General features: G+C 44.2%; 1 protein-coding gene across 2 annotated transcripts in view; it reads right to left on the reverse strand.

Moving 5' to 3' along the window:
* The window catches only part of CORO1C (coronin 1C), an 81,371-nt gene that overhangs the window by 41,975 nt on the left and 16,481 nt on the right, over positions 1-22,915 (reverse strand). The window contains exons 2-3 of one of the 2 annotated variants that reach the window (XM_082640828.1): positions 22,651-22,892; positions 10,435-10,634 (exon numbers count right to left, since the gene is read on the reverse strand). In XM_082640828.1, the coding sequence (XP_082496954.1) occupies positions 10,435-10,629 (195 nt within the window). In that variant the 5' untranslated portion in view covers positions 10,630-10,634; positions 22,651-22,892. The remainder of the gene's footprint in view (positions 1-10,434; positions 10,635-22,650; positions 22,893-22,915) is intronic. The other variant, XM_082640827.1, reaches the window with a different exon arrangement.

The raw sequence follows: 22,915 nt of genomic DNA on the forward strand, positions 1-22,915 counted from the left end.
GACCATTTTAAAAGTCCATTAGGAACTTGAGGGCAGTTACTACAAAACTATGGATATTTTATTATCACAAAGCAAAAAGGTGGAAGAGTTGGCATTTCCTTACTCAACCACACCTAAATACACAACAGCAAATGGAGAAGCTCTATTTCCTAACTTCCTGACTTAGCAGAAAATTTATAAAGCAAAAACCTCATCAATGCAGACAAGTAATTCCATATGATCCCTCTGGTCTGAGAACAAAGAAAAACTAAGAGCCCAAGATGAGGTAGAACCTAGTCAAAATACAATTCAGCTCGACAGGAAAAACTGGAAAGCAAAAGAACTATCGAACTAAGTACAAATATAGGAAATTAAAACAAAGCATTTAATATCCAAGCAGAAAGGAGAGTAACTTGTTGCCTAACCCTTGGTACTGAGTGTCATCTCCAATGACATTGGAGATTCCTCCCATGGGACCCTTGGTGAATGAGGAAAAGCCCCAGAGCTACCCCTTCCAATCCCAGTTCTGCACTGGTTTACCCACAAGCCTCAGAACAAAAACCCACCCTTCTTGAAGTGGGGATGAAAAACAGAAAAATATCACAGCTCTCTCTTTTTTTTTTTTCTTTAGGCAAATGCCTTGGGCTGCACGGCTGAGGCAGCTCACATCTTGCAGTGGTTGTAAACAGCAGGAGGACTGGAGCAGAGACCCAATTCAGTAGCCTGTATCATTTACTCCCGACTTAAAGCTCAGCCAGAAAGGAAACCCAAGTCCCCGTTCCTCTGAGAAAGCCAACACGTGCTGTGCTCATCACTTGCCCTCCAGGCTCAGCCTTCCCTGGACTCAGCTCAGGTCCCACCCCCAACTAGCATGGAATTCAACTTGGTGAGAGCAGAACGTTTACTACATATGGTTATAAAGAGGATTCTGGACAAACGGGGACAGCAGAAAGCTGTCCATTGCACCTGGAGTCTATTTTATTAGAGTAATCAGTATTCAGAAACCTGCTCTTCGCTGCTTCCCTGACTTGGGTCATCATCACGTTTATACAAGGTGGCTTCTGGCAGCAGCACTTGCCCATGTGCTCAGCTCAGACTCACGCTCCAGAAAACCAGGAAAGAGTTAAATGTTCTTTGCACTTGACTCAGTGGCTTCCCCTCACCACACACTCCCAGATCCCACCATTCTCCGAGCCACGCAGCCAATCAAAGCAAAGGAAGGAAATGATCCTGGCCGGCTGACAGCCCCAGCGCTCTGATGGCCATATATGGTAAAAACCACTGTCAGAGCCCTGTCAGGCCTGCAGGCCGGCTGCTGTGGACATATCAGTGAACTGCAGCAGCGTGAGAGGCTGGCCAAGGAAATGCACAAAGGACAGGCTGCCTGCTCATCTCCAGGGGAGGGGGCAGGAGGAAGGCAGGGGAGGGGAGGGGGGAGCCGTCATCTGCCAGGGCACACTCTGAGTCACAGCCACTCACTGTAATCAAAAATAGCCCCAGGGTACATGGTAAGATTCCTTCTGCCAGGACTTTGTGCTCCATTATTAACTGGGGGTGAGTAGGGTGTCCCCCTCCCATCACCCCCCCCAACAGACTGTGGAAAACAGTCACTGGGAGCAAATGAAAAGGTCCTTCTGTGGCGCTTCATGTGGTAATGAGGCCGTGCAGTGCTCGTGGGGCTGGCAGCACGGAAGTAATTTGGAAGTCATTGTTCTGCACCTGGTGCCCCCCACCCCACATCCTCCACTGCCGTCCCTGCCCTGCCTCCCGGCCTTTCACAGCCCACACAATTGACAGTTAAGGTGCTCAGGGTAGCAGACAGACAGCATCTATTTCAGGAGGCGGTGAATGGGCATCCCAGGACACATCAGGACGCTGGCACTGAATAAAAGCCCCTGCCCATCACACCAAAGCTACCCTGTGCCAGATGTCCACATCCGTACAAAGGGTTACTAGCATCGCCACCCTTGTCCAAAATGGGGCACCGCTATCTGTGGGAATGGAAATTGCCTGTCAGCAGCGTACAGTAAGGGGGAGGCACAGCCAATGCAAATCCAGCAGGTGCTGGCAGTAACTGGGGGTCACAGAGAAAAGCACCATCGGGAGACTGCCATTTCTTTTGAACTAGTCCATGAAAGAAGGCACTTATCAGCACGGCGCCTGGCACTTAAAGGAAGCCCTCAATGATGTGAGCTGCTGCGACTCCATCACTGCCACTGTCTACTCGCAAGGCATGGTAGAGACCAAGCACTTTCCAAACACTGAGACAATTCTCCGAGCTGCCAGAATCAGAGCCCTGACAGGCTAGTGTTTTTGTTATTAAGCCTTCTAATCCCAGAGAAAGAATGCAAAGGATTAAGTGTCAATTTGACCACGGTTTCTATGAAAAAATCTTTCACACTCAGTGGGAAAAAAACGTTAATCAAAAATGTACATGTACAAACCAAATAAAGACTCAGAGACCTAGGTTCTAATCCACAGAAGACCCCACAGCCCCGGGCAGTCACTCAGCCTGAGTTTCAATTTCTGCAACTGTAGAACAAAGGTATGACAGCCACCCCACCGTGTGCAAAAACTAAGACATCATATATGAAGGGGACCCTCCAAGCACATTCTGATGTCACTTTGCAGCCTTACTTTTATGAATATAACATGAAGTCACCGCCTTTTCCTGAAGCGGAAACAGTGGAAAGATGCCATGTAGATCCAGTTTTAACAAAAATCCTAAAATGCAGAGCAGTGCTTATCCTGGTTCTTCTCCATATAACGATGAAGGAGAACAGCAGTTTTGTACTATTTACACTGGAAGTGAAGGAAAAAAAGAGCCAAGAAGTGTGTACTTTTTCTACCAAAAAGCTGTCCTACAGCTCCTCCCAATCCCCCTCCAGTCAAGCATTCCATTTCTCCAATAGGAGAAGAGGCCATCCCAACGCAGAAAGAAGGAATGTGGCCCCCCTCGTTCCTCACCCTCCTGGGAACAGAGCCCCTCTTCTAACACCTCAGTTTAGTGAGTTGCTTGGGCTCCTCTTCCGTTTCATCCCTGGCTCCTCCTGCACGCAGGAGAAACCCAACTTCCAACAGGACCTTCTCTGTGACACCTTCCTTGAGCCTCATTTAGAACTCATCTCCCATCGCTGCGTCAGAGCCCTTCAGACACAGACAAACCTCCCCATTGGAGAGATCGAGGTCAACTGTTAGCAAAGCGTTTTTAAGAGCAAGATTCGAAACAGGTCCTGGCACAGAGCAGGTGCTCAAATGTCTGAGAAATAAGTATGTGAATGAATTAATGTAATTTTTTTAAAGTACTGTTTTAGGTTTCACTTAAGCTTAAACAACAATTAGCTCTTCATAGAGCTTTGGTAATATTTCTGATATGACTACTACAGAATCCCTCAATTATTCATTTAAGATTTATTATAGGGCTTCCCTGGTGGCGCAGTGGTTGAGAATCTGCCTGCTAATGCAGGGGACACGGGTTCGAGCCCTGGTATGGGAAGATCCCACATGCCACGGAGCAACTAGGCCCGTCAGCCACAACTACTGAGCCTGCGTGTCTGGAGCCTGTGCTCCGCAACAAGAGAAGCCGCGATAGTGAGAGGCCCGCGCACCGCGATGAAGAGTGGTCCCCACTTGCCACACTAGAGAAAGCCCTCGCACAGAAATTAAGACCCAGCACAGCCAAAAATAAATAAATAAATAAATAAATTTTTTTTAAAAAAAGATTTATTATAGAATGCTGTATATCTATATGTATCTAACTATACAGATTTTTTTTAAAAGGAGAGGTGGAAAGAGTGTTTAAAATTATCTGAAGGCCTTTTAGGCCGCTCTGAATTACTGACTTATTTGTGCATTGTGTGACCTAACATTACTGAGTCAAGTGCCTCATCCTGAGAATACAGCTGACCCTTGAACAACACGGGTTTGAACTATGCAGGTCCACTTATATGCAATTTTTTTCCAAAAAATATGTACTACAAGATCCACGGTTGGTTGAATCCACAGATGCAGAACCATGGACACAGAGGGCCAACTGGAAACTTATATACAGCCTTTCAACTGCCAAGGGGTCTGCACCCCTAACCCCTGGGTTTTCAAGGGTCAACTGTACATGTTTTAGTTATCACTGCTGCTTAATGAGTTACCCTAAGATTTAGCTACTTAAAATGATAAGCATTTCTCATCTCACACAATTTCTGTGGGTCAGGAGTTCAAAAGCAGCGTATCCGGGTGGTTCTGGCTGAGGGTTCTCCTAAGTCAAGGTGTCAGCTAGGTTTGCAGGATCCACCTTCAAGATGACACACTCACGTGGTTGGTAAGTCAGTGCTGGCTATTGGCGGGCGGTCCTGTGGACCTCTCCACAGAGCTGCTTGAGTGTACTTACAGCATGAAAGCTCCAAAAGAAATAAAGTAGAAGCCATATGCTTTTATGACCGAGTGTCAGAAGTCACATTCCATCAATTCCTCCCTATCCTAGTGGCTACACAGGTCAGCCCTATTTAATGTGGGAGGGAACCACACAACGGCAAGACACAAGGAGGCGAGAACCACTGGAGCCTACCTTGGAGGCTGCTACCACAAGAGAGTAAGGTGAGAGGCTGGAGAACCCTACCATACACCCATCCATTTTGTATCCTCCATCCAAGCGAAGGTCAAGAGATCAAGAGCATATAATTCCAACCACCCTCCCGTTATCTGTTATGTGGCTAAGAAAATAATTACATTACAATGTGATAATGCAGCCTGTGGTACTAGTGGCATGAGACAAGCAGCTAAGGAATCCCAAAGGATGATTTCCACTGTCTCAGCAAATTGGAGATAAAATTTGAGTTGGATACTAAACATCAAGAAGGAGCACTTAGAATACTGACCGAAATGAATCAAGATTTCTTCCTCAATAAATTTCTTCTTCAATAAATATGACAGAAAAATACTCTAAAGCAGCCCTTGTCAACCTGGGTTCTGTGAAGGAATTAAGTCCTAATGCCCTAAGGCAGCTACTTTATGTAATGGATTAATTTCTCTCCTATCCATCTATAAGGCTTAGCTATGTCCCTTTCTTGAGAAAACTAAGAAAATATTCACTGAAATGATTTTCTGTAGGGGGTGCTGAATTCTTTCACAAAACTCTAGTTGAGAAAGACTACAAAATGAGTTGAAAAGACAGTTCACAGACATAAATAAAGCAAGATCCCAAATATTCCCACACACAGTTCTTAAAATATATGGGAGAAACATAACTGTGTATAAGAAGGCACCTCACAGCTACACCAGAGGAGCAAGAAGAGAGAGGAGACAGTGACCCAAAAGGCTGACGAAGACTTGGCCACACCCATCCCATCATGGCCCAGAGCAGAGCTGCTCTCCTAGGCAATTACTGGGAAGATGAAATTAGACATCACTCCAATCCTCCAAAGTAAGAACAGTCAAGGGAGGAAGGGAGAAAGCGATTAGGGAAGACAGGAGCCCTCCAATTTGCATTCTCCGTCCACGCGGATGTTAAGACATCAAGAGCGTAGAATTCTAACCAGCTCCCTCAACCCTTGCTCCAGGTTCACTGTGATCTGAAGTTTTAGTGTGTATGCGCACGCCTGTGCCCACAGACATCTAACATTGCTATTTGTAGGAGCCACCGTGGCTCACAACAGGGATGGGAACGCCTTGGTCTCACATCACGAGCGTGGCTCCTGCACAAGGAGAGGCTCGTTCGTGCCCTTCGTGCCCGAGTGGTAGTGCACAGGGGGCTGGAACCTGTGTGCTCCTGACGAGAAAGCTTGTGTAGCTGTGGGGAGAACGCAATGGCCAAAACCACAAAGCCAACTTCTGTTCAACAAGACTGATATTATTCATCCTATGAAAGACCAAAGAATAAGAAAATGTACTAAGCCACACCTTGAGAAGTCATGACTGAACAGCATGCCACAGCTTGAGGGAAGCATTACAAAAGAAACCCTGAATCATGTGGGCTAATCTAAATCACCCCACCTCAGGGCTGAGCACTTTCCGTATTCCTCCGGCAGTGACCTCTTAAAATCCTACTTTCTCTAATAAAAACTTTCGAACAAAAACCTCATAAACCATACACTTAAATAAACATATATTCGTTCCTAAGCTTACCTCTTGCTGTGTATGTGTCAATGTATTTGTCTCTACCACTCTTTCCATTTTTAATTTTAAGTCCTGGAAGACAGAGACCATGATTCTCCTGGAATCTAATCATAAGCCTCATGAGGTTGCAATAATAAGTCCTATTTACTGCTGACGCTAACTAACTTTGAAGAATTCATGGAAGGCCATGTTTCAAAATGGGAGCCTTTCAGAAAGAGTCACAATACATCTTAAGATCAGTACACACATATTCAATTTTAACATGGACAGAAGGCCCCAAAAGCATCACTAAAACCAACCTGGCTGACTATAACCAGCAAAAAAAAAAAGCAGCGGGGGCACACAGACAGACAGACAGACACAGACACACAGACACACACACACACACACACACTGCCAGAAGTCTCTTGAGATAGTGATTAAAAACCATACCCAGGGCTTCCCTGGTGGCGCAGTGGTTGAGAGTCTGCCTGCCGATGCAGGAGACACAGGTTCATGCCCCGGTCCGGGAAGATCCCACATGCCGTGGAGCGGCTGGGCCCGTGAGCCATGGCTGCAGAGCCTGCGTGTCTGGAGCCTGTGCTCCGCAACGGGAGAGGCCACAACAGTGAGAGGCCCACGTACCACACACACACACAAAAAAACCATACCCACTTCCCTAAGTTCATGTTTAGAGAAATCCTAGACTGCTATCAACACAAACAGGAGCCCAATACACACCCAGAGCATCATTTCCCACAATCTTCATTTCAAGCATCACTTCTTATTATATGTGGGTATTTGGTTTTTCTTTGCCTTTAAACAAAGGCAGCACCTCATTGTAAAACTATTTCAAAGTTGCCAAGACACTGAAGTTGTAGGATCTCTTTTCCAGGGCAGAGTCCTGTATTAGGATCAATGGGTTCACCATGTACTCAGGTCCCCAATGTTTTTGTCCTTCAAGGCTGCACTTCTAAAGGTGAGACAAACACCGCAGTACCAGCAATCTCCTGGGCGCCGGGGGGTGGTCAGGAAACTGACCGCAATGAAAAGTAGACGCAGTGCTCCTGGAGAGCGAAGATGGCACCCGGCAGACACTCAGTCTACAGACGATCAAACCACACGTGCATTAGTCAAAGAACAGTGAAGACCTCGTACCACATGAACAACGAAATCTCTGTAGAAATGTAAAACTTACGATCCTTATTCAAATATTCATTATTATACTAAAATTATAAGGAAATAGATATCCAGAGGGCAATCAGCCCTTTAAAGCAGGCAGAAATGTAGGTTTTCTGACAACGTGGAACATAGTTCTATTTTCTAAAAGCCTAGATAGTAAATAGTCAAGGGACAGGGTCTTATGAAGAAAAGAAAGGTGGGTGTCTGTCACCTGACACTTCGGGGCTCCAGGCTAGGCCCTGCCATTACAGCAGATCCTTCTAAGAGCTCCCAAGACACAGAACTGTCTACAGGAGCCACAGACCACTTTTCTTTGCTGGGCTCAGCCTTGCCCTTGGCGGAAAAGCAGCCACGAGTAAAAAGGCATCTACTTCCCAAAGTTACGTGTTGGCACCAGGGAGGGAAAAAAAAAGGAACAACAGTGTTTCCTTTGCTGAATTTTGGGTAGCAAACCACTTTTTTTTTTTTTTTACATCTTTATTGGAGTATAATTGCTTTACAATGGTGTGTTAGTTTCTGCTTTATAACAAAGTGAATCAGCTATACATATACATATATCCCCATATCCCCTCCCTCTTGCATCTCCCTCCCACCCTCCCTATCCCACCCCTCTAGGTGGTCACAAAGCACTGAGCTGATCTCCCTGTGCTATGCGGCTGCTTCCCACTGGCTATCTATTTTACATCTGGTAGTATATATAAGTCCATGCCACTCTCTCACTTCGTCCCAGCTTACCCTTCCCCCTCCCCGTGTCCTCAAGTCCATTCTTTACGTCTGCATCTTTATCCTGCCCCTAAGTTCTTCAGAACCATTTAGAAAATCACTTTTATATAGAGCCCCTCACGTTACAGATAGAGATATGGGAGAGCATAAGGACAGAGTGACATATCCACGTCTCACCACAAGTCGGGGACCAAGACAGGATTGAACCCCTGGCTCCAGACCCATGTTCCTTCCTCGATGCCACACTCACCCTAAGGGCTCAATAAACACACTCTAATACACAAAAATCCCAGAGTACGTGTGAACCCATTGATTATAAAAGTCAATAACCCCAAGTACTGACCTTATTTCCAATGGGTGTCACTGGGCTTAGTTTATGCCAATGTCACCTCCTCCAACACAAATTAATATTTAAGGAGTGAGCCACACAGAATGTATTATAAGCCTGGGAAAAAGACAGACCCTCGAGGCTCCTCCAAAAACCAACGTTTCGTTCAAACATGATAATTTCTGAAGCAACTTATTCTGTCCCAATTCCTATACAGCTGGTTGAAGAACAAAATAATAAAACCTATTTATTAGGTATTGGTCACGTAATGCAACTGAAAACCAAAGCATAAGATCCAGTTAGCTTAGGACCTGCACACAGGGCTCCCTTAAACAGTATAAATATAACTCTAAGTTTCCCATGGTTTGTGAAAGCAAAGGTGGACTCACAGAGCCTTTTGTGAATGTGGGACTTGAAGAGAACTGTCTGAACTTGGAGGAAGGTTAGCCGTTCAAAAGTTTATTCGGGGCTTCTTAATTGGCTTATTCTCCTTCTTTGAAGCAAAAAGTCGTAAATTTACCCCTCTTGAACTCAGAAGAGATCATGGTACTTCAGTGCCTGACCTTGGCTGACAAGCTGAGGCGAGGTGTCTTCTCAGCTGGCTGCCATAAGACCCACCACTGAGAAGTCAAGTTTCCAAACGCTCCTTGCTCTTGGTGAACAAATCGACTAGAAAGTTGTAGAGATCAAACGCGACTGGCATTGAACTCCAACCCCCACTCCCAAATCAGGTAAGTACAGTTACAATAGTGTAATGTATTGTTCACCACTGAAACAATCTCCTCCACAAAAGCAAAAGTATCTGAGTAGAAAATTTAACTTCAATTTAATGAAAAGATTCTCCTTTAAAACATGATTAACAACTTTGCCAATAAGACAGTACATTTGGAAACGTATGTCAGATTTGTTCCCCAAAGGCATCCATCTCGTCTGTAGTGAGATGGTTCTATTGTGTAATATCACATCAATCCAGCCACTGAGATACAAATCAGATGTTAAAATAAAACAAGTTAGTCATGAGCATCTGAGAGAATGAAAAGTACAAGAGAATTGGAAGTTTTCCCAGCAAGAGTTTTCCTAAGGAAAAAACACCAAAATACAATACTTTGACAGAAATTCATGTTACTGTAACCACTTTCAGAATCACATGGTCCAATATGATGAGACATGCCTCTACTAGGCATGGCTCCGACTCAGGGAGACCCACTGTTCCCAGCAGAGTGGAAACAGCTGTAACATGACCCAACATCTGCATCCTTATCATTAGGGCTCAGGACTCACCAATCTTATTTTCCTCCTAAAAGCTAATCAGAAAATGACTCTTTCCAAGATCTCTCTTCACGGTGTTTCCCACCCCCCAAGATTTGCAATTCCGGGATTTCCTGTTAAAGCTAGTACAGACTTTCATCTACAATTTTCAAGAACAGGCAGAAAATTACAGATCTCCAGTCTTCTCCCCCATACTGGAGAGGGCTGTCTGGAAGGATAAAGTCAGGAGAAGGGAGAACTAGGAAGCCCAGCGGGTTCAAAGTCACACAGAACCACTTTCAATAAAGAGCCTTTATTTCCACCGCTTGTTAACGCTGTTTAGATCCTATGCTGAAACCTACTACTGTCCAGACTTGAAATCTGCATTGTTTGGGGACATTTTCTTGAGCCCTCATCCCATTTACCATTCAAAACCAAAAACAAAGCAAAACCAAAAGGTCTGAGTCCTCATGACCTCACACACAAAAAAGATTTTCTTATAATCTTATCAATTTCTGCCCATTTAAAAACATAACTGTTTCTAAAATTGCACTTTTGGGAAAAACTTTTATGAAGAGTGGATGATTATGAACCAAATCATAAAATTCCTGTGCCTGTCCATGCTCACAGCATCACTATAAGAATCTTTTTCATCCGTAGAGGGCACACCCAGAACAGAATTTGCCATTCTGTTTAATGATTCTCTGTCAGAGAAAAACTGATGTGGTTAGTAAAGCGTGTGGAACTTAAGCTCAATTACATCCAAGTCTAATGGTCCTAGAAATCACACAATGCTTAGTGACTATCAATCTCCAAAATCAATCTATTACAGACTAAACAGAGATTACCGGAGGGTGTCTCACAGGATGGAAAGTCAGATGACTTACCTTGTGCAAAGGGAGTACAAGGAACGCTCCTCCCCCACTCGCTTCTATGATTATGGCAACGAATCTGGGATTGACAGCACAAAAGGAACTATCCCAGGTCACTCGAGAAACCCGGATATCATCGTAACACTGGTCGTTTTTCACCGCTTGTCCAAATACATGGCGAAACTTGCTCTGTCGTACCACTCGCCTCATCGTGTCTGTGGGAGAACAAAAAGTATATTAAAATCATGCCCCCGAGTGAAAGCTTTACTTTTACAAATGAAAAGCTGAAAAAAAAAACAGAATGGTATGGCATTTTGTCTGCTCTCCTAAAATGTAGCCAAATGGCAAATCCAAATTTCCTTTAGCAGCACATACCCAGAGAAAACTGCAAAATGTGTCAGGGCAAGAATGACAAAGAAATGAAAAATTCCTAACTCATGATCCAGAAACAGCTCATCAGTTTTAATTTCAAGAGAAAGATCAAGGTAAAGAATGAAGGGAAATTAGCCTTTCAGAGTTGGGTGGGAATGGAAAGACAATCCACTCTAACCCGCCCTCCCCTTCTACAGACAAGGAAACTCCAAAGTGAAGTTACCTGGTAGACCTGAAACTGAGGAATCCTTCCTCTCCCAAATTATGATACTGTGGCTTTTTCCTCAGTCTGCCAAGGTAATTTTTCCATTTTTCAGCTTTTTCTCCAGACATCAGCTCTCTAGTCTGAGAGCGGAGACTGCTCACGAGTGTTTCCACAAGACCAACTACATGCAGTGGAGAATCCAACACAAGCAAACCACCCTTGCCTTCAAGAGGCTTCCAACACAGGCAGGACAATCAAAGCAACTCGGAACCAAACTCCTGGTGCCGACTGCTACCAGGAGTCTGACTGCTACCATGGGGCAAAAGCCAGGTCTTGGAAAAGAGTGGCAAAAATTTGAATGGAAAGTAGAGACGAGGATGACAAGAGGTCTGACGCTAGCACACTGGACCTCTTAGACAGCAAGAAGCGAAAAGCAAGGGGTTGGGCTAAGAGGCTGTGATGGTGAACCAGGCCTGAGAAAGGCCTGGAGTGATCCCGGCAGCGGCAGTGAGACAGAGGAACAGAAAAACTCAGGGAGGGTAACAGAAACCAGGATGTCAGAGCTGATCACTCACCACAGCCACTTCCCAAGTAAACCAGAGGGCCTAGGGGACAGGAAGTGACACCAAGCTGGTGTTCCCAGGCTTCCCCATGGGTCATTTTGGACCGCAACTTCCACTGGGTTGTCCACCTGGCATGTGCACTGACAGCGTTCAGGCTTTAGGATCAGCAGCCCCACCTGCCTGAGGTCTCCTGGGCTGCACCACAGTGTCCTCTTCCTGTCTGTTAATGCCAGGACATTCCATTCACGCTGGCTAGGGAGGAAGGAGCCACGGGAAAACACAAGTGGAGATGGAACACAGTCAAACCTTCAGAGCTCAGCTGAAAACCAGTCCCCCTGATCCCCAAGGACAGGAGGGCTAACTAACACCTATCCACTCATGCCAAATGGGACACATGCGGGGCTGCTGCTAATTCCTCCCCTTGAATTCCCTTCCTCGTGGCTCTGGGCCCACTGCTAAGCACAAAAGGAGAGAAGTTGGTTTTGCCAGTCTCCTTCTACCCTTTCAAGGCATGTACAGAAGCGGCCTCTCTCCAAGCCTAGGGCGTGTGGCTGGGCTGAGGCGACAAAGCCTAGGCAAGCTGGTGAGCAGGCGTGTTCCTCAGCCCAGCTGCTGCCAGACCTTCCCAGCTGACCACCAGGACCAGAGGCTGAGATCACCTGGTGGAGGAGACGGCAAATGACTTGCTTCCATTTGGCCGGGGTCCTCCATCTGTGAAACAGTATGAATACTTCTCAAACTGAAGGAGATAAGACAGCTTCCACGAGGTGGTGAAAACCAAAAGAAAAGCACATCCACACAAAAGCCAATGTACAGCCAGCTGGTCTCAGGATCCATTTCCCTACCCCACCATCTGCACAAGTCAGCAGAAGCCGGAATCCCTGCCATTACCTTCCAGCAAGTGTTTCAAAAGTAAAGTTAACAAAGAAGAAGGGAGAATTGCACCATATGCCAAAGAGTTGATATCCTTCATATATAAAGTTTTTATAGATTCCAAACATGCAAATCCCAGTAGGAAATTACACAAAGGACATGAAGAGTTAATTTACAAAAGAAACACAAATGGCATTTACCGCCACTCCTTCCTGAAATCCTAACAAAATGACAGGAAAGGAATAAAAGCTGGTATAAACACCAAAGGACAAGCGAAAGGACACTGGAAAGGAGCCTACAAGACAGCAAATGTGACCACAAGACCGTGGAAGAGGAAAGCTGTCAGGCAAGTGTAACTGACAGAAGTGAGTGTTCTCCACTCAGCGGAGGTCTCAGGAGGAGAGGCTCACAGAAGGACACCAGGCCCACTGTGAAACCGCCGAGCGCTCAGCAGGGAAACAGATGTGGGAGAGGGGCTGCAGGGAAAACTGACCAAAAGCCTAACTAGGAGCAGCTAGACACCCAGCGCTGCTCCTCCAGTGCCGCACCGTCAGGGGCCACCCCTCGCCCGCCCCAGAAGCCACAGGGCAGGCCCTGGACAGGACACCACCAGCACAGGTGAGCACGGGTACCAGCAGGTACCACACAGACGACCTGGTCCTGTACAGGGGAGCCTCCAGCCCTGTGTTCTGGGAGCTCCCAGAAGGCTGGCTGCCTGGCTGAGATAGCACCCGCCCTGCCCCACAGGAAGTCAGCCCTCACCGCCCTCTGTGAGGTCCACCACCCACCCAGCCCCCCTACCCACACAGGCATTGGGTCGGCTTTTTGGGGCCCACTATTCAATGTGAACGGACATTTGAGGAAGCCCTTCAACCTGAAAAATGGAGACAATCTTTCCTCTTCACTCAAATAGGCCAAGATACCATCTAATCTCACCAACAATATGAATATTAACATAAATATGGAAAGTGCTTTGAATGTCTTCACTGAAAGACATCACACAAATCTGCCGGCTGGCTGACACACCTTTAAAAGTCATTTCTGTATTACACAGGGTGACATATGTTACACAAATTTTCATCTAACTACACGAAGTCAGAATGATAGACAGGTTCTTTTGCTACAACCATGGAGGACAGTTAGCTACAGAGCAGAGAGAGTGAGAAAAGCCAGGGATCCCGGAGTGCTGTGCTGTCTGGGCCAGGCCATTCACATCCAAGGTCAAATCTGATCTGGCTCAGCTGCCCACATGTGGCACAGCTGCTTTTGCTGCACACAATAGAGAAAGGCAATTAAGAGGGCAGGCTCCAGAGTCAGGCAACCTTGTGAGTGAGAAGCACAGCTGTACCATTTGCTTCCTGGCCGTGGTTCAGTAGGGCAAAGTCATAATCTCCTTAAGTGTCAGATTCTCTATCTGGAAATGGGTACATTACATATAAAGTTAAAGTGATCATTAAATGAGCACTTGCTAATGGGACTATAGCAGGAGATGATTTCGTTAAAGTACCCTGTCCGGTTAAAAACACATAACTAAATACACAATAAATGTCGGCTATTGTTATCATCCTAGTACTTAACATAAGGTAATCCAGATTCAAATCCCAGCTCTGCCACTAACCTTTACGAGCCTCCGTTTCCTCATCTATAAAATGAAGGGGATGATACCCATCATAAGAATTAAAAACAACATCTGACATCCCAGGTCCAGATGGCTTCACTGCTGAAGTCTATCAAATATTTAAAGAATTAATACCAGTTCTTCACCAATTTTTACAAAGAATAGACGGGAACAAATTTCCAAACAAATTTTATGAGACCAGTATTGCTCTGATACCAAAATCAGACAAAGACATCACAAGAAAACTAGACTAATATCTTTTATAAATATAGACACAAAAATCCCCAACAAAATACTAGCAGACCAAATCTAGCAACATACGAAAAGGATTATACACCATGACCCAGTGGGACTTAACCCACAATGCAAGGTTGGTGTGACATCTGAAAATCAATTAATGTAACATGTATCAATCAGATAAAACCCCCAAATCACATGATCATCTCGCAGAAATCTGACAAAATCAGAACAAGGACAGACATATAGGCCAACGGAATAGAACTGAAAGTGCAGAAATAAATTCATACATCTTTGGTCAAGCGATTTCAACAAGGGTACCAAAACCATTCAATGGGGGGAAAAATAAGTCTTTTCAACAAATGGTGCTGGGACCATTGAATAGCCACAAACAGAAGAAGCTGGACCCTGACCTCACATCATATAAAATAATTAACTCAAAATTGATCAAAGATATAACGGCTTAAAACTTTTAAACTCTTGGGAGAAAACATAGGAATAAATCTTCATGACCTTGGATCTGGCAAAGGATTCTTAGATATGACACCAAAAGTACAAGCAACAAAATAAAAAGTGTACAAAATGGACCTCATCAAAATTAAAAACCTCTGTGCTTCAAAGTCACCATCAAGGAAGTGAAAAGACAACCCACAGAATGGGAGAAAAGTTTTGGAAATCATATATCTGATAAGGCGCTTGTATCTAGAATATATAAAACATTCCTACAACTCGATAATAAAAAGACAAATAATCCAATTTAAAAATGAGCAAAGTACTTGAATAGATATCTTTCCAAAAAAGATACACAAACATACAATAAAAGGTGCTGGACATCTTTAGCCACTGGGGAAATGTAAATCAAAACCACAATGAAATACCACTTCACACCCACCAGGATGGCTAATATCAGGCCAGAGAATAACAAACATGGATGAGGATGCAGAGAAATCAGAACCCTCATACACTGGTAGCGGGAATGTAAAATGGTGCAGCTGCTTTGGAAAGCAGTCTGGCAGTTCTGAAACGATTAAACAGAGTTATGATGTGACCCTGAAATTCCACAACTAAGAATATACCCCAAAGAACTGAAAACAGGTATTCACACAAATACTTGTACAGGAATTTTCATAGCAGCATATTCACAACAGCTAAAGGGTGAAAACCACCCATATGTTGGATACCCATTGGATGAACGGAAAAACAAAATGTGATATATCCACACAATGGGATGTTATTTGGCAATTAAAAATAAAATTAAAAAGTAGGGGACTTCCCTGGCGGTCCAGTGGCTAAGACTCTGAGCTCCCAGTGCAGGGGGCCCGGGTTCGATCCCTGGTCAGGGAACTAGATCCCACATGCATGCTGCAACTAAGAGTTCGCACACCACAACTAAAGATTCTGCATGCCGCAGCTAAAGAACCTTCTTGACGCAACTAAGACCCAGCGCAGCCTAAATAAATAAGTAAATATTTAAAAAATAAAATAAAGTACTAATACATGCTACAACTTGGATAAACCTTGAAAATATTACAGTAAGAAGCCAATTACAAAAGTCTACATATTATGATTTCTATTCACACGAAAGCCCAGAACAGGGAAACCTAGAGACACAGAAAGTAAATTAGCGGTGCTTGGAGGGGAGGAAGGGGTACTACGGAATAGGAGGTTATAGCTAAAGAGCACAGGGTTTCTTTCCAAAGTGATGGAAATATTCTGTAATTTGTGGTGATAGTTGCACATATTTGTGAACATATTAAAAAGCACTGAACTGTACACTTCAAGTAGGGTGAGTTGTATGATATGTGAATTATACCTAAATAAAGCTGTTCTTTAAAAATCTGCAAAGTACCTAGCATAGAATCTGAAGCATAGTAATAAGCACTGTCCAATAAATGTCAACAATTATTACTTAAGAGACTGCTACTAGGTTTCCCTACCCAAGGGAGAAAACCCAAATCAATTTCCTACTGATTATGAGCCAAAAGTATGATTTTCACGTTAATGAACTAGTATCAGTTATCGAGGAACCTTTACAAAATTTTATGTTCTCCCACCTCAGCATGCTGTTTACTACAGAAAAAAAAAACCCTCTTCTCGAGAAAAAGGCCTGCATTATCAAATGGTATTAGTGTTTCACCAATTTTTTAAACGCTTGGCTATAAATTTCCAAACGGTCATATCATCAAACTTAGGCGTCCTTTTATTAAATATCTTGTTCCAAATTACACAACTAGAGTGTCCCCAAAACTAAAGCATTTTATAAAGAAATCTAATTTTCAGTTATATTTAAAAGAGTAAGTGAAAGAATCCTGAACTAATACATAGACACTAAGTCCAAGGATAGGGTACATTCAATTTTGGGGGGGGGCCCACACCCCAAGGCATGCATAACTTCCCCCACCAGGGATAGAACCCACACCCCCTGCAGTGGAAACCCGGAGTCTTAACCACTGGACCACCAGGGAAGTCCTCAATTTTCAATGTCTTGTCAGAGTTCAACCTTGGAGAGGTTGTCTGCTCATTAGGTCTTTCAAGTACAAATTCTTCAAACTGCATAGGGCCTTTTCTTAGCAATTGTCACTGTAATAAAGGATCCTCGTAGTAATAAAGAGGGAGACAATGTAGCAATAAGTCTTTCATTAAGCAAATGAAAGAAATGTTTACAAATTTCAAAATAAACTGATTTTAGAAAAAATGCAACGTGGTTTTTAATTTCCACAAAATGTTGGGAATTACAAACCTTACCCAAGGCCTTATAATAGGCCTGCCCAAATTTCCAATAAGACTGGGACTATTCTAGAATGGTTTTCATTATAATAAAAACTGAGGTGTCTTTGAAAGACAATGTGAGAGCAGGTTGAGAGCACAGGCCCAACTCTGAAATGCTCTCTCTGGGATGTGGTTGAAACCTCAGTTTTAGAAACAGAGACACGTCTCCTCTGCCCAAGTTTCTAGATGATACTGAAGGCCAAGCAAGAGTTAAGTCTTGATTGTCCAGCAGCCATCGTAGTAAACCTCTTTTTAATTTATCTATCTTTTTTATAGTCACCATGCTGTACATTACATCCCCAGGACTTACTTATCTTATAACTGGAAGTTTGTACCTTTAGCTCCCTTCACCCATTTCATCCACCCCCCTAATCCACCACCTCTAGCAACCACCAAAATGTGCTGTCTCCATGAGTTTGGGTTTTGTTTTGTTTTTGTTTTCATTTTTAAGATTCAACATGTAAGTGATATACAGCAGCAGTCCCCAATCTTTTTTGGCACCAGGAACCGGTTTCGTGGAAGACAATTTTTCCATGGACTGAGGCGAGGTGGCGTGGCGGAGATGGCTCAGGCGGTAATGCGAGCCATGGGGAGTAACAGATGAGGCTTCACTCGCTCACCCACCGCTCACCTCCTGCTGTGTGGCCTGATTCCTAACAGGCTGTGGACCCCTGATATATTGAAAAGATATTTGTCTTTCTCTATCTGACTTACTTCACTTAGGATAATGCCCTCAATATCCATCCATGTTGTCACAAATGGCGGGATTTCCTTCTTTTTAATGGCTGAATAATATTCCATCATACCACATTTTCCCATCCATTTATCTGTTAATGGACACTTAGGTTGTTTCCACTTCCTTGGCTATTGTAAATAATACTGCAGTGAACACGGAGGTTCAGATATCTTTTCAAGACAGTGATTTAGTTTCCTTTGGATAAATACCCAGAAGTGGAATTGCTGGATCATATGGTAGCTCTATTTTTAATTTTTTGAGGAACCTCCATACCATTTTCCGTAGTGGCTGCACCAATTTTACATTCCCACATAAATTTCTAATGAGTAGATAATATATTCTCGTTTTCAGCTCCAAATAAAGAAAATCTAAAAGCCGACTACCAAGATCCACAATACTTAGCAGCTCATCTAAGGAAACAAAAATGATTAAAATTTTCTTTACATGTTGGGTAAACATCTTAACCAAGAACAAGCTGTAAAAATAAGGTCCATGGTTTAAGGACTTATTTTATAAGCATCAGAGTAAAGTTTGCTAAAAATCATTCTCAGAAGAAAATTTACATCTTACAGTCAGTTGATCATCCTCAACCTCTAGGAGAGTGTGAAGGTGTGCTTCTTATGGTACTGCCTAGTCAAGTTATAGAGAAAATTTATTTCACAGGCCATACAAGAAATGTGATGGGTGTTGGGAGGGAAAAATGTAGACAAGACAGGGTGTTTACAATACTATAATGGCACCAAATAAAATATACTCAAAACACCTGAATAAATGTTACTACCTTTTCTCTATTCTGTCTACTTCCATCAATCTTGTAAAAAATGACGACAATTTTGACATTTTCCTGTTTAAAGATTCCAGCAGATGCACTTCTATGGTTTGTATAAAAGGAAACACATCCTGCTAGGAACACGTACAGGAAAACTCCTACTCGCAGCAAAATCCTGCTCGGCACATTAGCTGAGACCATTCCAGAGCGTCAATTACTCAAGGACTCAGGAGGCTGAGCACGTCCCCTAGCCAGCAGCAACCACAGGAGACTCCAGAATATCCCAATAGGGAAAGAACACATTCCCTCTAAGTTGATGCTTTTCTGGCCCTTTTTAATGTGGGAGAGATCGGACACGTTATTTAATAGAAAGTGGCAAGCAGGACAGCAGAGGAGGAATCAAATGTCCCGAAATCAGCTATTTCAATGGCAATGCCAACAGTTAAAAATTCTTTGTAAGAAGTTAGAAAGGTAATGTGTAAGCCTACGTAGAAGACACATTCACAAGAAAGCAGACACCGAAAGCAAATACGGGAGGTGCTCTGATTAAATACAAAAATTCAACGTTCATCATTTCTGGATATGAGACGGCTGTGCTTTTTTTTGAATGTCCTTAAACAAAATTCATCAGTGACACTTGAAGAGTTCACCTAACAAATCATTTGTACTGCATCCAATTCCTTAATTAACAGATTCATATATGAGATACTCAAGAAAAATACGCCTAATTTACCTACTTTAATAGAAGTTGTTTTACGAAGGAAGAAAAAAGACCGCATGCAACAATTTGCTTTATATAAAGCACAGGAGAAAGTCAGATAGATACACAACATTCCTCATACACAGCAGCTAAGGCTGAAAGGTTTGCACTCCACTTAAGACAACTGACTGCAAGTATGGAACAGCCCTTATGTTGGTTCAATTTATCATGACACCAAGAATGGCGAAAGTAAAGGGCGAAAATTCACGCTCATTATAGCCTTCCAAACGCTTTCATCCCATTATCCACCCAGGTACTAGGTTAAAATGCCAAGGAGGCATACCGACTCTAAGTGCACTCTGTTTCGACTCAAGAACCCATTATCATTTTGGTTTTTAAACGTTTCTTGGAATGAAAAGATAAAGAAATGCAAGTCAGATTTACCAAGAAACATCCAGGCTGGGTCTTCACAGAAGCCTGGAGTAAAAAGGGTCACCAGTTCCGGCCTTTCATTTTCAGCCCAGAGACACTGTGTGACTTGCCCAAAGATAAAGGACTTCGGAGAGAGACTCGATGACCTCGAACCACAAAGTATGGGGCAATTCAACTTTTCACCCCCTGAACTTTCATACTTTTTCAGCGATAAACTCCACACACACATACAGTTTGGCTTTCCCACGTCAGCCAGTGAGGCCTCTAAGAACCGCTCCATGGAGTGCTGTCTCCACAGCTCACAGTTCCACCTGGCCTGTTGGTGCCATTTTTAAATAGGAAACTGCACTTGGCTCACACTTTATACAATACACAAACTGGCTGTTCGCATTCAAATATGCTGAGATCAACGAGAGGGTGCATTAGCTGTGCCAAAGGAAACCAATCTTTGCTTCTGACTGAAAACCCTCAGGCTTAGGCCGGAGGGCTCTGTGCTCAACTGTCCAAGAGCCTGAACCGACATGCCTAAAAGGCTGGAATCAACACATCAAGAACAAGTTCTAAAAGGTGAGGTGCAACGGACAGGCTTTTTCTCTTTTTTTTTTTTTTTTTTTTTTGCGGTACGCGGGCCTCTCACTGTTGTGGCCTCTCCCATTGCGGAGCACGGGCTCCGGACGCTCAGGCTCAGCGGCCACGGCTCACGGGCCCAGCCGCTCCACGGCATGTGGGATCCTCCCGGACCGGGGCACGAACCCGTGTCCCCTGCATTGGCAGGCAGACTCTCAACCACTGCACCACCAGGGAAGCCCCTTTTACTCCTTTTAAAGCTTTCTAAGAAAAGGACTCCGACTTTCACACTTTACAATTTTGTACTCATTTTAGGAACTGGTTACAAAAAGAAGTGGGGGCTGCCTGCCATCAACATAGGCGCTCCCTGCTCCCGATGACAGAGTGAGACGTGCAGCTCTGAGAGTGACTGCTGAAAATGCAGTCTGACAAGAGACCAAACGAGCTATGCACGTACATCAACTAACCGCGAGGCCCACTTTAAATACCTTACAACTCGGTGTGTCAACTACACTCAGTAAGGCTGAAATTAAAAAAAAAAGAAATGAGTGTGACATGGACAGCAAAATAGCAACAGATAAAGATCCTAAATACAGAAACCCCAAATCCTCAAATCGACTCTCTCACACTTGTATTAAAAAGAGACCCTTTACGGGCTTCCCTGGTGGCGCGGTGGTTGGGAGTCCACCTGCCGATGCAGGGGACACGGGTTCGTGCCCCGGTCTGGGAAGATCCCACATGCCGCGGAGCGGCTGGGCCCGTGGGCCATGGCCGCTGAGCCTGCGCGTCCGGAGCCTGTGCTCCGCAACGGGAGAGGCCGCAACAGTGAGAGGCCCGCGTACTGCAAAAAAAAAAAAAAAAAAAGAGACCCTTTACAACTAAAAGATGCCCGAAAAGGGCCTGGAACTCCCTTAAAATAAAGAAGAATGACACAACACGAACTTTACAGTTACTACACATGAGATGACAAGGGTGTATGGGTCATCTCTAGCTCTTCAATGACAGAATTTTTTTTAACTACATTATCAAAGGAAGAGCAGATTTTTCAGAAGATAATGTGTCAGGATGACATGTTTACAATCCCTCTATCTCCCAGTTTTCTGCTTATCACCAGCATCGTTATAAACACACCCACTATACCCCTCCCTGGAGCTTTGAGAAGGGATTGCTGAAGAAACCCCCATCAGAGACAGCAGCAGGCGTTGCCTGCCCAGACAACGCGGTGGAACCGAGTAGAATCCTCTGAGCTGCCAGCATCTCCCTAAAGTGCCCCACAGGAGGTCAGGCTCGGAAGCTCTCTTCAAAGAGCCAAATTAATCCCAAGAGCTCTCATCCCAACTGCAGAACTTTTACCCCCATGACTGGCCCAGCACTCTCACTTAAAAATTAATGACGAATGTGTTTCAAAATACTCTTTCTATACTGATGACCTACTTTTCTTATCAACAACTGGGGGAAAGCACACTGTGTACGACTGTTCAAACTTGCTAAGTCTGTTTCCACTACTTAGTCAGATGGAGTGTCTCTTGGAATAAAATTTTCATAATTCTTTGGCAATATACTTATACCATGAAATGAAATTACTGGACTCCAAGATCTTTTTTTTTTTTTTTTTTTTTTGCTGTACGCGGGCCTCTCACTGTTGTGGCCTCTCCCGTTGCGGAGCACAGGCTCCGGACGCACAGGCCTAGCGGCCATGGCTCACGGGCCCAGCCGCTCCGCGGCATATGGGATCCTCCCAGACCGGGGCACGAACCCGTATCCCCTGCATCGGCAGGCGGACTCTCAACCACTGCGCCACCAGGGAGGCCCCTCCAAGATCTTTTTGTGGGTTTTTTTTTTTAAGGCATTTTTATGAAGACCCTCATAAGGCTAGCCATAGCAAAAGTAGCAATGTCAAAAAAAGAGTAATCTCCTTCAACTGAAGAATTTCTGTCTTCCCTTTTTAATACCCTATACCCTGGGCAAGCAGTGATTAAATAAACATACCCCTGACCATATTTCAAGAGGAGCTAAGAGTAGGAATAACTCTGGCCTGGATTCAAGACTAGCTTATCCCGACACAGTCACCTAACCACTAAATCATTTTAGCGCTATGGTTGGTTGTTTCCTCATCTATAAAATAGGAGAACTAAAATAAATTATTTCTAGGGTCCTATTATTAATATAACTATTATAATCTAAAGCCTACAAATCTATAGGGAATGCTTCTTTCACTGGGATCCAGTCCACATCCCCTAATAAAACACACACAATTCAAGGAGAACAGAGTTAGCAGCACCCACAGGGTTATACACATAACACATACACTAGACTGTGAATGCCGAAGAGGTCTTTAATCCCAGTCACTCATCATGCATTTATTCAACAACTATTTACTGAACTCTGACCGTGCGCCTGGCGTGATGCTAGACGCTGCAGATGCAATGGTGAGCAAGGAAACGGGCCCGGCTCTCAAGAAGTTGACAGTCTCCAGGAGGAGACACCACAATCAATTATTCACACCAACGTCACTGTGCTGCTGCGACAAACACTGGGACACAGAAGTTCACGGGGGCAGGGAGTCAATACAGGACGAAGAACCACTTCTTAGGAGCAGCTCCCAAGAGCCTTCTCTTTACAAGTAGGGTGTCTGAAAAGAGCAAAAACATAGGG

The sequence above is a fragment of the Mesoplodon mirus genome (genome assembly GCF_964341445.2).
Source record: "Mesoplodon mirus genome assembly, chromosome: 13".
NCBI lineage: Eukaryota > Metazoa > Chordata > Mammalia > Artiodactyla > Ziphiidae > Mesoplodon > Mesoplodon mirus.